General features: G+C 36.5%; 1 protein-coding gene across 1 annotated transcript in view; it reads left to right on the forward strand.

Moving 5' to 3' along the window:
- Nucleotides 1-13,703, forward strand: part of LOC124081087 (myotubularin-related protein 3-like) — a 60,516-nt gene that overhangs the window by 20,481 nt on the left and 26,332 nt on the right. Inside the window, 3 exon segments of the mRNA XM_058573566.1 lie at nucleotides 3,503-3,585; nucleotides 6,043-6,209; nucleotides 12,857-12,953. Coding sequence (XP_058429549.1) covers nucleotides 3,503-3,585; nucleotides 6,043-6,209; nucleotides 12,857-12,953 — 347 coding nt within the window.

Consider the following 13,703-nt stretch of genomic DNA (forward strand, 5'->3'; position numbering starts at 1 on the left):
ATGAAAGTTTAAAAAAATTTTGTTGTATAATTCAATAGACTGCTTCTCAATGTGCTGCTTCTGAAATCCCAGTAAGTAGCATGAGAATCCTAGGTTTTACTGTACCTGTGCTTGGAACAAATTGGTTTTGAGTGTCAGATGTACACTTTGCAAATCAGCAAAATGTGTATTCTCTGCATGATTTGCTTCCCTGTTCTAGTGGTATGCTTTGATGAGAACAGATTGTGGGGTGAAGATTAAGGTCCTCAGTTTATACGTAAGTGATGGAAATGTAATCTGAGTTTTAGCCAGAAATAATTTGTAAAATCAACATTTGTATTTAAGAGGACATTAAACTTCCATTTTTCAAGTCGATCTGTCAATGCCTGTTAGGAAAAGTGTGAAAGTATAGTAGTTTAGAACACCTTTTCTTTGCACTTCTTTGCATTTTCCTTCAACAATCACCTTCATTCCCCATATTACCAGGAGGAGGTTATTGTTAATACTTAAGTATATTTTGGCTTAGCATTCATATAATAGTTGAGGCATCTGAAATGAGGGCTGGAAGGAGATAGCTTGCATATATGTATTTTTCCTCCTCTGATTAGATTGGGTGCCTAGATATTCCATTTTATTTTATATTTTATCATTAGAATTATTATTTTTACTGTGTTATTGTCAGTTTTACTTCATATGTACAAATTAATACTTCTCATTCAGATTATGAAAAGAGTGCTTGTTTTTAAAAAGGTAGAAATTATTCCACTTCTAAATCCTGGTGCTTGAAAATAATACACATGCATGCCATACACACATACACACACACACAAAGAATGAATTCAAGAGTTAAACTAGAGTATGATGATGTCAGATCCCTCATGAATATGACAGTACTGTGGGTCTTTAATACCTATGTATGTCTATTAAATTTTTAAATTGCTTCTTTTTTGCTTTTGTGGATTGATGCTCTTGGATTTTGGTGCCTGTAAAGTGTAACTTTGGGCCTTTTGAGGATTTGATTAACAGTACCAAGTGTTTTATGCATTGTTTGAGCATGAGTTTGGTGTAATTTGTTAGACCAAATGCAGTATAAAAAGATAGAATTACCTGACAAGTAGAAGATGGAAGAGAAAGAAGCAAAAAGAAAATGAGTTGTTTGAAACATCGAATCATTGGTCTGGAGAAGGTTTGAAAGTGATTTTCTATTTCCTTTGCAGATGGAATTGCCTCTGAGGAATCTTTGTTTTAAATTCTGTTTTTCTCCTGATGATCCCTGGTGGAGAAACCAAATTTTTGTTTTTGGAAGTAAAGTGAAGGAAATCTCGTATTAAACAGAAGGGCAGTCAGTCTTAGGGGAAGAAAGAAAGTCACACCATATGTGGTCGAAGGAACCTGGGTTAAAAGGCAGCGTGGAATTCTAACCCAGACTTTGCTGCTTGCTTATAGTATATTTCAACCAACCTGGGCTAGGAAATAGACTGGGCTTGAAAATTTGATTCTTTGTTTATGAGGTTGAGTAGTGCATATGTTTAGTCATAGAAATGGCAAGAGATCCTTTCCATAGGTGAGAAATGTTAAGAAAACTAGAGCCATGTGGTAGGTCTTAAAGTAGAAAAAACAGTATAGTTGAATGTCAAAGAGGAAAAGGTGACAAATTCTGCCTTTTTAGGAGGAAGAGAGGACAAATCAGAGAGGATAAACAGAGAAGTGAAAAAAAGAAGCATTTATTGATACAAAATTAGGTGTTTCTCTTTTAAATGTCCTTGTTCTTGCTACATATTAAACTCCCCTGCATGTGTTAGTTTGCATGAGTATTAAAATCCGCTTTTCTGTATATCTGACTTGAGAACACATTGTTGGTTTTGGTGTCTTGTCTAGTATCTCTAATCTGATTTGAAACATAGAACCAACATTTTTATTATTATTCTTTACAACTGCAATGTTAAGATTCATACAAATTTTATTGAATGCACTTTAGGTAGCAGATATTTTGCATGCTCTGGGGGGTTTTAATTCTTATTCTGGGAGTTTGGACTCAGGCCCTTGGGCTCTGGTCCAATAGTAGAAATGTAAAACTTGTCTATTGTTTGTAATAATGTAGCACAGGCTGAGAACATTCTCCCAACAGCTAATAGCATAAGTGTTTTTTACCTTTTCTAGCTATAAGGAAAGGCAATTGAAGAGGACCTGGGATGCAGGTGACTTCTGGGAGAGCAGCCTCTCCGTGTCGATTTTTAAAACTATCACTTCACCCCAGGTCTTGTACATGAGACCTAGTAAATTGTGACCATCTGAAATTTTAGAAAGCAGAGGCTGGTGGCATATAAGGGGTCTGGAGGTTCATTCAAGGAAGCCAGGAAGCAGGCAAATTTTTAATTGGTAAAATTTTAGAAAAACAAGCCTAGAATTCAGGCTTCTCATTTGCCTGTCAGCTAGCCACTTTTTGTGGGGGTGGGGGCGGGAGTGGGGTTGGGGGTGAGTGGGCAAGGTGGAATGAGAATCCAACAAATTGGTCTTGAGTGTCAGATGTACACTTTTTAAGCCATCAGTATCTAAATGTATAGTTGGAGTACATTTAATCAATAAATAAAGTGATGAGAGTCTATTACAGGGCACCAAAAGGACTGGCCTGAGAACAAATCAGTATCATCTTCTAATCTGTATCTTCTAATCTCCATGTTCCTTCTTTATAATTTATCTCTACTGACATTTTTGATTTCTTTTCCTTCTTAGATGTACAGGTCTTGAAAGAATTTTAGCCACATCGGCTGCAGTTTCTCACAACACCTGTGTTCAAGTACACTCTGTTGATCAGATCTTCAGGGGAAGAACCATTACAGCCTGCTCAGATCTCTCAAGCCCTACTTGGCAAACAGGGTTCTTCAACTGGTCTTTTGAAGCAAGTTGTACCTACTGTCTTGACCACTGTGTGACCTTCTCCCTTCCTTCTGATTCCTGTGGGTCTATCCTGCTGAGCTGAGAGCTGGACCAGGAGCTACTGTCCTGTCCTCTCTTCTTTTCAACCTACAGGCAGTTCAGACTTCCAGCTTTTTCACAAGCCTCCTTTCTGCCACTGAGCCATAAGCCCACTCCATTTGTCAATATTCCAATAGAGTCTCACTTGCACTGTGTTCTGTGATTCTTTATTATAAGCAAGACTGGGCTATTACTCCAGTACCCTTCAGTTTCTGTGTCATTGCAAATCATAGGCAGCAACAAACTGTAGAAGTAGTACTTTGAGAGATGAGCTTGTGAGTTTGATGTTCAAGTGACATAATTACACTGTTTTTCCAGAGGTGGTTCCTCCCCTTTGTTCCTCCCCTTGCCATGACATGGCTTGAGGCTATTTATGTAGAATAAGGAAAGCCCTAATTCACTTTGTAGTTGATCACTTGGGTACTATTAATTCTGCTAAATTTATAGGGTTTTTTTGCTTCTTCCCACTGGAGATCTTTCTAATCAGTCTTGCTGGGCACATTGAAGAACCTTTTTGACTAAGGGACTTCATCTTTTTAAATTACAGGTTCCATTACAGCTTATAGAAAGCGTTGAATGCCGAGATATATTTCAGCTTCATTTGACTTGCAAAGACTGCAAAGTTATAAGGTACGTTTGTGCAGCTTGTTTTGTGTGGAAAATGTTTTTTAAAGAATGAAGGGGCCAGGGTTGTGGCTCAGTGGTAGAGTGCTTGCCTATCATGGGTGAGGCACTGGGTTCATTCCCCAGCACAACGTAAAAACAAACAAACAAACAAAATAAAGATATTGTGTCCATCTACACCTTAAAAAATGAATATATGGTTTGGTAAATGTGGCAAAATATCTTCTTGAAAGTAAGCACTGTTAGGAATATTTTCTGAGTAGTTCCTACAATATTTTTTTGAATATTTTGCTTATGTTGACAAATGCTTTGTTTTTCATTTGGAAATAATTTCAAGTTTTTTAAAGTGCAAAAATAAAAACAGCATAAAAGGTGAATAGTACAACAGGTGAACAACAGAGTCACCTGTAGTTAACACTTTACCCCAGTTTGCTTTATCATTCCCAGAACACTTCTGAGTATTATGATGTGTGTGTGTTTTGGTGGTGGGGGGGAGTGTGGGAGGGGAGGAGAGTTTCCTGAACAAATTGAGAGTAAATGACCTAAACATGATTCTAATCCCAAAATACTTTAGAGTGCTTTCTTAAGAATAGGGATGTTTTCTTCCATAACCATGGTATCATTCTCAACATCACAGTTTTACATTGGTAATACTGTTATCCAGACTACTATCCATGTTCCCTTTTTTAAAAAAAATTTAGTTGTAAGTGGACACAATGCCTTTATTTTTATCAATTTATTTTTATGTGGTGCTGAGGATAGAGACCAGTCCCTCACCCGTACTAGGCGAGCGCTCTGCTACTGAGCCACAACCCCAGCCCCAAATCCATGTTCCAATTTTGATAGTTGACCCACCTCATTCAGTGTGGGAATCCAGTGTAGCTCAGATAATAAATACATTTAGTTGCCATAATTCAATAGCCTTCTTTTAATCTGGAACATTTTCCACAATAGCCTTTCCTTGTCTTTTGTGACATCTACATTTTGAAGAATATGGTCTTTTCTTTTAATAGAATGTTTGTTATTTTGTGTTTGTCCTAGGTTTCATCGAGATTAAATTGATGTTATACATTCCCAGCTGGAATACTGTGTATTCAGTTGGAATTTTATATTGTGTCCTTTTCAGGGCATTATTGTGTTACATCCAGAGGTGAACAGTCTACTTGTCCCTCATTGGTGAATTTTGATTATTTCAATCAAGCCGTCATCTGATTTCTGTGTAATTTCTATATTTTCTTCCTTACAACTAATATAGTCTAGGGAAACACTCTGAGAAAATGTCTTGCTTCTCATCAAAACTTCTCCATAAATTTACCACTCATTGATTATTTTTATCTCATCTAATTTTAACTATAATGGTTGCAGAATGATATCTGAAATGTGCCTTTTAAATTTAGTAGCTCTAGAAATTTTAAATTCTGAACATGTCTATTTTATCCCTTTGACCTGTTTTGAGATACCAATAAGCATTGTATGTCAGCATGTCGATGAGTCAGATTGATTGGGACAAGGAAGAGGTATAAATGCTGTCCTTACTAGTTTTCAAGTAAATATTGAAGTTGCATGTTAGCCAGTGAGATTTGGTTTACTTATGATGATAGTGACTATCATTCATAGTTTTACAAAGTTTGCTTATTAATTACTCAGTCTTAAACCTCAAATACTTAATTGCTAAAAAAACAGTTTGCATTTATTATTTTGACTTCGTAATTGTACATAACGAAAATTGCAATTGATAAGATAGAATTTGTTTTGTTCTGTGCATGTTCACAGCTGAAAATTTCAATGTAATCTGTCTTATTTGTATCCAGACATGCTGATTTGTCCTCATTGCTAAACAGACAAATTTTGATTACTCCCTAGCTGGCTAAAAGTAGTATTTGTGTTTTGTTTTGTTTTTTTAACCTTAGCCTAAAATGTCATAACAAACTAAAAGGACTCTTCAAAATATATTTCTTGAAAGGGACAACCATAATACTGATTGAAGAAGTAGAATGAAATCTCATTCTGAAAGACAATAACTGCAATTTTATTTTAATTATTATAATTAATCCTTATAAGGAGAAGTTTCATTAGATTATCAGATTTTCCAATGTCCAGCTCTCGTCTTTTTTTTAATATTTATTTACTTTTTAGGTGTAGATGGACACAACACAATGCCTTTATTTTTATGTGGTGCTAGGATCGAACCTGGGTCCCGCCTGTGCGAGGCGAGCACTCTACCGCTGAGCCACAATCCCAGCCCCAAGCTCTCATCTTTTTGATATTTTGCACTGCTGGCTAAAAATTTTTGGAACTGTTTTTTTTATTATAAACAGTAGTGAATATGTAAATGATTGCCTTTGATGCTTTCTGTTCAGTTAGTACTTCACTATAAATAGACACTCTCAAAATGGTGCCTTTTCTTAGATTTCATAGTCAGCTGTCATCTGATTATATTCGTACTTGTTTGACTTTACAAAGGTGTCAGTTCTCAACCTTTGAACAGTGTCAAGATTGGCTTAATCGACTGAACAATGCAATCCGACCACCTGCTAAAAAAGAAGATCTCTTCTCATTTGCATACCATGCTTGGTGCATGGAGGTCTATGCCAGTGAAAAAGAGCAACATGGAGACCTGTGCAGACCAGGTAACCCTTTCTAAAATGGGGCTGGAGGTAACCTTAATACAAAATGGGGGGTCTTAGTACTCTTATATTCCAATCAATGTATATTTTATGGATCATAGCAGGTGCCTATTTTCTTCTAATCCTTTTAAGAACATATTGTTGTCAGGGGAAGGGAAGAATAAAAGATTTGGTATTGTGTTCTATACCTAAAAGCAACTATAATAAGGTTCATGGGTATTATGGAATCCCATTTGAAGGGAGTTGTGAGTTTTGTGTATAAGTTTGGGAAGACTTCACATTAAAATGACTTTTGAGCCGGGTGAGGTAGCACACACCTGTAATGTGACTCAGATGACTGAAGCAGGAGGATCATGAGTTCAAAGCCAGCCTCAGCAGCTTAGTGAGGCCCTAAGGAACTCAGGGAGATCTTGCCTCTAAACAAAATATAAAAAAGGTCTGAGGATGTGGCTCAGTGGTTAAGGACCCCTGGGTTCAATCCCCAGTCCAAAAAAAAAGGCTTTTGAGTAGGCTTTGAAGGTTGAATAGGTGCTCATTGATTAGAGAATGGGGAACATTAGAGGGCAAGTAGCATGAATAGAGGTACACAGGTTTGCGAATAGGGAATACAAAATAGCTTTTTGCTCTCATAGAATTTTCAAGGCATAAATTAGCAGTAGTTTCCCCTTTCTGCCCAAAGATGAAGAAACAAGAAATCCAGAAAGGCAAATTTGTCTTCCTCACTGACAAATACAGAAACGCTGAGCCAGTACTAAAACCCAGATTTCCTGAATCCTCATATAGTCCTTGTCTCTTCCAGTTTCTTTCTCCCTCTGATGTGGCTTTGACCAAGATCATGTTATTTCTCTGCATGCAGTTTTCTGTAAATGTTATGCTCCCATAAGTGGAACTTTGGTGGTCCAACAACAACTCTTCAGTGTGTCTTGAATTTAAAAGCAGTGGAAAGTTGTAAGCTCCCTTACTTTTGGGACTTTTTTCTTTAAACCTGAAGTTTTAATACTGAATCTTCAATTTTCGGTGTCTGCCCTGGTCATTTAAAACATTTGAGGCTAAAGGGTCTATGTTTATATTACTTTGTATCCTGACCCATCAATGATGGAAGGGAAGCTTTTGGTTCAGATTCTTGTCCTGTTTAATCAAAAGGCTTATGACAAACATAAGCCTTGTCTTACTTTAAATGATGTTTGATATATACTTTTGCTTGATTCTTATGACTTCATCAATCAGGCAGGATAGGTTGGTATCCTTGTTTTAGGAGCCAAAGAAATGGAGACTCAGAAAAAGGAAAGAAACACAAGAAATGGGGAGCTTAAAGGTAAAACCTGTTGCCATGTTCTCCTACTAGTCAGTAAGCAAGGTAGGACTTAAAACCAGTCCTCAGTTATTGAAAGCCAAGGTGTGGGGTGCTATGGCTACCTAGTGTGAAGAACAGAGGTACCTACCCTCATGGAGCCTCAGGGGCAGCCTCAGAATCCAAAGTCTACTGAGCCTTTGTAGGCTAGTGGAACCCAGTCATTCACAAGAAACAGTCCCCACCTTGAAATTTTCTTACTTTCCTTTCTTGATAGGTGCCCCCTCTTTTTCCTGTTTTTCATTTTTCTTGAGATGCTGTCATTTTAAATTTATTTTTGGATTTGTTTATGGCTCTTTTCAAGTTTGGAGGATTTTAATGGTAAAGTTTACAGGAAACAAACTGTACAAATCTTATGTGGTATGTTTTCTGAGTTTTTAATCATTGCCTCTTATTTATGAAATTTTTAGTTTCCACCATCTCCTAGGATAATAAATTTATTTAAGAGTGCATCATACTTCATAATGTTATATAAGAATTGTGATTTGTTTAGGATCCCTAACTCTAAAGAGACATTTCCCAATTTGGGGTTGTCAGCTTTTGTCAATAAGGCTTACTTTCTTCTGTCCTTTGCTTTCACTGAAAAGTCCTCATTTAAAAAAAATAAATTTAATCATCAATGAACCTTTATTTAGTTTATTTATTTAGATGTGGTTCTGAGAATTGAATCCAGTGCTTCACACGTGCTAGGCAAACACTCTACACTGAACCATAACCCCAGCCCCAAGTCCTCATCTTTTTAAGAAGATTTATTTATTCCCTTGATACTTTCAGTTTCTTTTGTATTTAAGCCAACTCTTAGGGTATTCCTAACATGTGCTAAGTCAGAACCCCACTCTTTTTAATTATGGGTGGCTTTGCCTTAAGAGGGGTCCCCAAGTTCTTCTCTTCCTGATAATGTCTGGTTTCTTGGCCATCAGGACTTAGAGATATCTACAGTGTCCTCTGTCTTCCCACAGGCTTATTATACATGTAAGTGGTAAAGTTCTGATTTTGGAGTTCGAAAACCTGAATTTAAACCTATACTATTTATTTGAAAATAATATCAGATAAGTCATTCATCCTTTCTGCACTTGGGTCTCCTTTGTTCTTCAAACTGGGATATTCATACTCTTCCTGTCCGTACTGATTCAGCTGGATGTCCTAAAGAGCAAATCTTTTAATGCTACAGAGTTCAGTTCAGTAAATGTTTTGGGTGCCTCCTATGAGCAATGCTTGTGAAGACTCTTTGAAAGTTATGCAACTTACAAGGTAATGCTGTCATAACCAATGTTGGAGATTCTCTGAGTAAAGGTTACACTTTGTTCCTTCCCAAGACACAGGGTCCGTGCTGAAATCAACCTGCCCCTCTCACATGGAATGTTATTGTATTTTAGTGACCTTAAGTGTGTTGTATTATGGCTTTTGTCCTTTTATGTATTTTCACTATGGACTACAGAAGAAAAATTTGCTTTCAATAAGAAACAGAATACTCGTGGTATTTTTAAAAGCCAGTTCACCTAGTTCTCCTGTCTCCACCCACTATTGTTGAGTGTTGGTTGTGGCTACAGCATTCATTACTCACCGTTTATGAGCATACCAGACAGCCACATTCTAAGAAGTCATCTGAAAGGTGAGACAACACTTGAGATTTTTTAAAGTGATGCCTTTGTATAATCTTCCTCAATATGTGAGATCACAAGCATAGCCTGAGAGGTAATAGTCTTTCAGCAGTTAATAAAGCCTTTTATCAGTTCTTTGCACCTAGCTTGTTAAGAATAGAATGTATCAGAGAGGAGGAAAATGGCCAAAACACACGATTATCTTGGTACTAATATAAATTTTAGTTAAGCCAACGATACTGTGGCCATAACTCTAGGTCTTAATCAGCTTTGGAAAAAGTCTTAGCATTGCTATTGGAGTTCAGTGGTGAAACCTGTAAAAGTTTTTACCAAACCCTTGATTCTGTCCTTAGCCCCATCTCACACTTTATACAAGGAGTGGATTCAAAGCTTTAGCTTCTCTCCCATGTCTTTCAGCTTCCTGCTCCTCACTGCAGCTGGCTTCTCGGTGATGGCTCTGTATTAGAGCATTAGTCTAGAGTCTTTTGACAGATGATTGGGCAGTTCAACTACTAGTTTAGCATCAGGTGAGAAATGCCCATTAAGTGCCTCTTGTTTTTCCATTAACAGCATATAAGTCTCAGTCTTATCCAGGCTTGAATACAGCCCAGGAAGTATGTACCTAGAGGACTCTCTGGGATCTCTGTACATATAAAAGGGTGATTCTTCCCTCCACATTTGAAAATTTGGAGATGTAGTTTTTACCCCTCTGAGTCTGGTAGGGTTTGCTTCCTCACATGCTGGGTAAGAGCCTATCTCTTTTATCCTAGGCCTTTGACATGTGTGTATTGTGGGTTTTAATACCTAGTATCATCCAATGAGCTAGATTTTGGGGGGAAGAATTTTTTTGAATGTAGATTGATTCTGTGATTATGATAGAGGGAACTTATTTTTTAAAGTAAGTTTTATCTCCAGTGAAACGAAAAATGTTGGATTGTCTATAATTGTGGTATAAGAAATACTAAGCATTAACAAGAGACAGATCCCCATTTGGGAGTGAAGGAAGCAGACAGGAAGAGTTGAAATGGAAATATAAAGTCAAACAAAAACCTTATGGTCACAGTATTTAAAATAAGTTCTGATATTTCAATGTATACAATGTTGAATAAATTAAGACATGGGAATGCTGAGGTAGAAATTCTTATGAGGAATATAATATGTTTTATTCACTTTTCTGGCTAAATAAACATAGTGAATATTTAACACAAATTTCAAAAGCTGAATTACTCTTGTCTATAAGATCTGCTGTTAATTTCTTTTTTTTATTTTTATGTGGTGCTGAGGATTGAACGAGGCAAGTGCTCTGCTACTAGCCACAACCCCAGCCCAGATTTTTTTTAAAAAAGCATTCACTAATAGGTCATGAAATCAAATTGTAAAGAAATGAATTAAAATGAGAAATGTCAAAATGCATCACACACATGGTAAGGGTATTGTTTGTGAAAATCTTTCAAAAATATAAATGTAAAAATATTTTAAACTGCGTTGTGATGTAAACATCAATGTAATTCATATTGTGGGTCATGATAATCAGTTTCAAAGATTGTGAAGATCACTGATTTATAGGATAACATAAAATAACAAATTTTCTATGGTCATTAATCAGTATTTATTTTTCTGTGTGAAGATCAGAATTTTGTGCTCTGGATGGTGATTCTAAGCCCTTCTTTAACTATTGGTTCTATGTGGCAAATTGTTGCTAGTAGTTATAGTAGGTTATTGCCAGTGATTGTTTTTAAATCACAAGATCTTTATGTTGGCTAAGATGGAGAGATTAATGTAAAACATCCTTAATAAAGGTATTTTTGCCTTTGCAATGTTTTGGACCTGTTACCAGGAAGAAGGAGAAATATCTTTTCTTTCATTACTGAATTTGGAAGTTGCCAGTTTTACAGCCTTTAGATTTTGATTTTTGAATGAAAGACTTCCTGTTTTGTTCTTCATGGTCAATATTCCTTTCAATTTGTTGACAGATGGCACCCCATTTGGATAGCTTCTTTTTCCTATTTGGAAGCCTACTACATTGCTTCTAAAACTTTTCCAAATGGAGCAGATTCAGCTATTATTTCTCTCTGCATCTCTAACATCATCTTTTTATAGTTCTCCTTCAGGAAACACATAATACCTAGTCTAAGCTCAAGAAAAGCAGTTTAAATGGGAAGTAGTTTTATAGAATTGTCCTTCATTCAAGTAATTGCTGTTTGCTATTCTGTAATTCCTCTCCCAGGGAGAGGAAAGCTTTATGCTTTGATTATCAAAGCAGTCTGTTTTGTGCTTTTATTTGTCATTGTGATTTCTTTCAGCCCGCACTAGCATTTATTTTACAACCTGTAACACCAGGTTGTGTATGTTAGGGGTCTGCTAATGTTTTTGTTTTTGCTTTAATAATTTTATTTCTCTAGCAAATGTGTTTTTAGGGAAGAAGATATTTCAGACTTACTGACTTTTATGTTAGGTTCATTTTTACCTTTATTGTTATCATATGAGGAAAAAAGCCAAATTCATCAGGGCAAAGTAGCCAGATTTTACCTATTTTTGGGTACTAGGAATTGAAACCAGAGGCATTTTACCATTGAGCTATACCCCTGGCGTTTTTTGTTTTTCATTTTGAGACAGGGTCTCCTTAAGTTGCTTACAGCCTTGCTAAGTTGCTGAGGCTGGTCTTGAACTTGGGATCCTCCTGTCTTAGCCTCCCAAATTTCTGTAATAACAGATGTGTGCCACTGAGCCCAGCAATCACTTTAGTTTAGTATTGTGTTTCCTGGTGCATTTGGGTAATGGCAATTGGGATTCCATGACTACTACTGTAGTTCTGTAATCTCAAAGTCTCTAAAAACCAAAAGGCTTCTCTTACTGTTCAATGAGTTGACCTGACCTGATCTGAGCTGACAGGAAACTACTTGTAGCTTTATTAATCCCACGAGGTATGAATTACCCATGTAGTTCACTGAGGGGGAAAAAAATTCAGCAGGGCATGGTGGTGCATGGCTATAATCCCAGCAGCTCTGGAGGCTGAGGCAGGAGGATTGCAAGTTCAAAGCCAGCCTCAGCAAAAGCAAGGCCCTAAGCAACTCAGTGAGACCCTTTCTCTAAAGAAAACACAAAATAGGGCTGGGGATGTGGCTTAATGGCTGAGTGTCCCCGAGTTCAATCCCTGGTATACAAAAAGAAAAAAAGGTATCAATGCTTTATTAGCTCCCGTTGAGATCATGAACCTAAGAGTATAATATATGCACCATCTTAAAATTCAGAAAATTCTCAAGTTCTGAAATGAGACACAGTAGGTTTCAAATGAAGTATTGTAGATCATTATTATTCCTGGTGATCTTGTTAATTAATTTTATTTATTATGTCACTCTGAGTGTGGAAGTATGAAAGTGACCAGTATGGTCAAAAGAAGGAACATGTGCTTTGGGGCCAGAGAGATAAGCCATAATTAATCTGTCAGTCTGTTTGTTCTCTGTAAAATGAGCTATGTACTGTTGCCCTCATAGTTGATATTAGAGATTACATAAGTCAAATCTTGCTCAAAATTAAATTTCTTTCCTTTTTCTTTATAAAAATCTTAACTTGGACTTATTTATACAATTCCTGTCTTTTAACATATTTTTAACTGTAATGGAACAAGGTAACCATGCTTTTATTCTGTTTTGCAAAATGATATTCATTTTTTCCTTTCTGCTGTCTGTGGTCCCTAGGGGAGCATGTAACGTCAAGGTTTAAGAATGAAGTGGAGCGAATGGGTTTTGATATGAACAACGCCTGGAGGATTTCTAACATCAATGAGAAATATAAGTGAGTTATATGGGTCCCTGTAAACTGTGTTTGACAACCAACACCTTTGCAGAAACCCCAATTCTCATGTGGAAGAACACTTGAACCCAGAATTTTCTTTGAAATGGTTTTATTTATTAAGTGTAACTATACGATCATCAAAGTACTTCTTGAGCCTTTCATTCTGTTGCTTCCACTGGAGTGGAAAGTGATCCGGGAATCTTCCTTTCTATCCCTCCAGGCCTCTGTTGTTTTTGCACATGCATGTCTAGATCATATTGTGTGTACCTGTAGGTAAGCATTATTCTCATCCTCACTTGGCATCACATGAGAATTAGGATCAATGAAAAGCAGTGACAAAACCTTCAGAAACTAGTTTTTGTGACTGTAATTTCATTGTAAATCTTATGAAATGGACACAAGTAATATTCTGGTCTTTTAGTATGTTGATATAAAAGTTACTTCATAATCATAATCATTTCCCCATTAAATATTCATGTAATAATTATTAAATATTTAGCTATTACTTGTTTTCTTGAAACAGGTAAGTGCTTTGGTGGGGAGAAGACAATTAACTACTGTGATTTCAGTTATCTGAGTTTCTGTAAAACAAAATTGTCCAGAAAATATAAATTAATATATCCTTTTCTTAAGTTTCCTTGCAGCACTAATCATCCTTTGGTTCTTTGAGCTGCCTCACTTTATGATAGCTATTTTCCTGGTCTATTTGTGTCTGACCATCACAGTATTTCATTTTTCATTGAAAAAACT

The sequence above is a fragment of the Marmota monax genome, unplaced genomic scaffold, assembly GCF_021218885.2.
Source record: "Marmota monax isolate L192 unplaced genomic scaffold, Marmota_monax_Labrador192_F-V1.1 WCK01_AAM20220418_F8-fsc01272, whole genome shotgun sequence".
NCBI classification, from domain to species: domain Eukaryota; kingdom Metazoa; phylum Chordata; class Mammalia; order Rodentia; family Sciuridae; genus Marmota; species Marmota monax.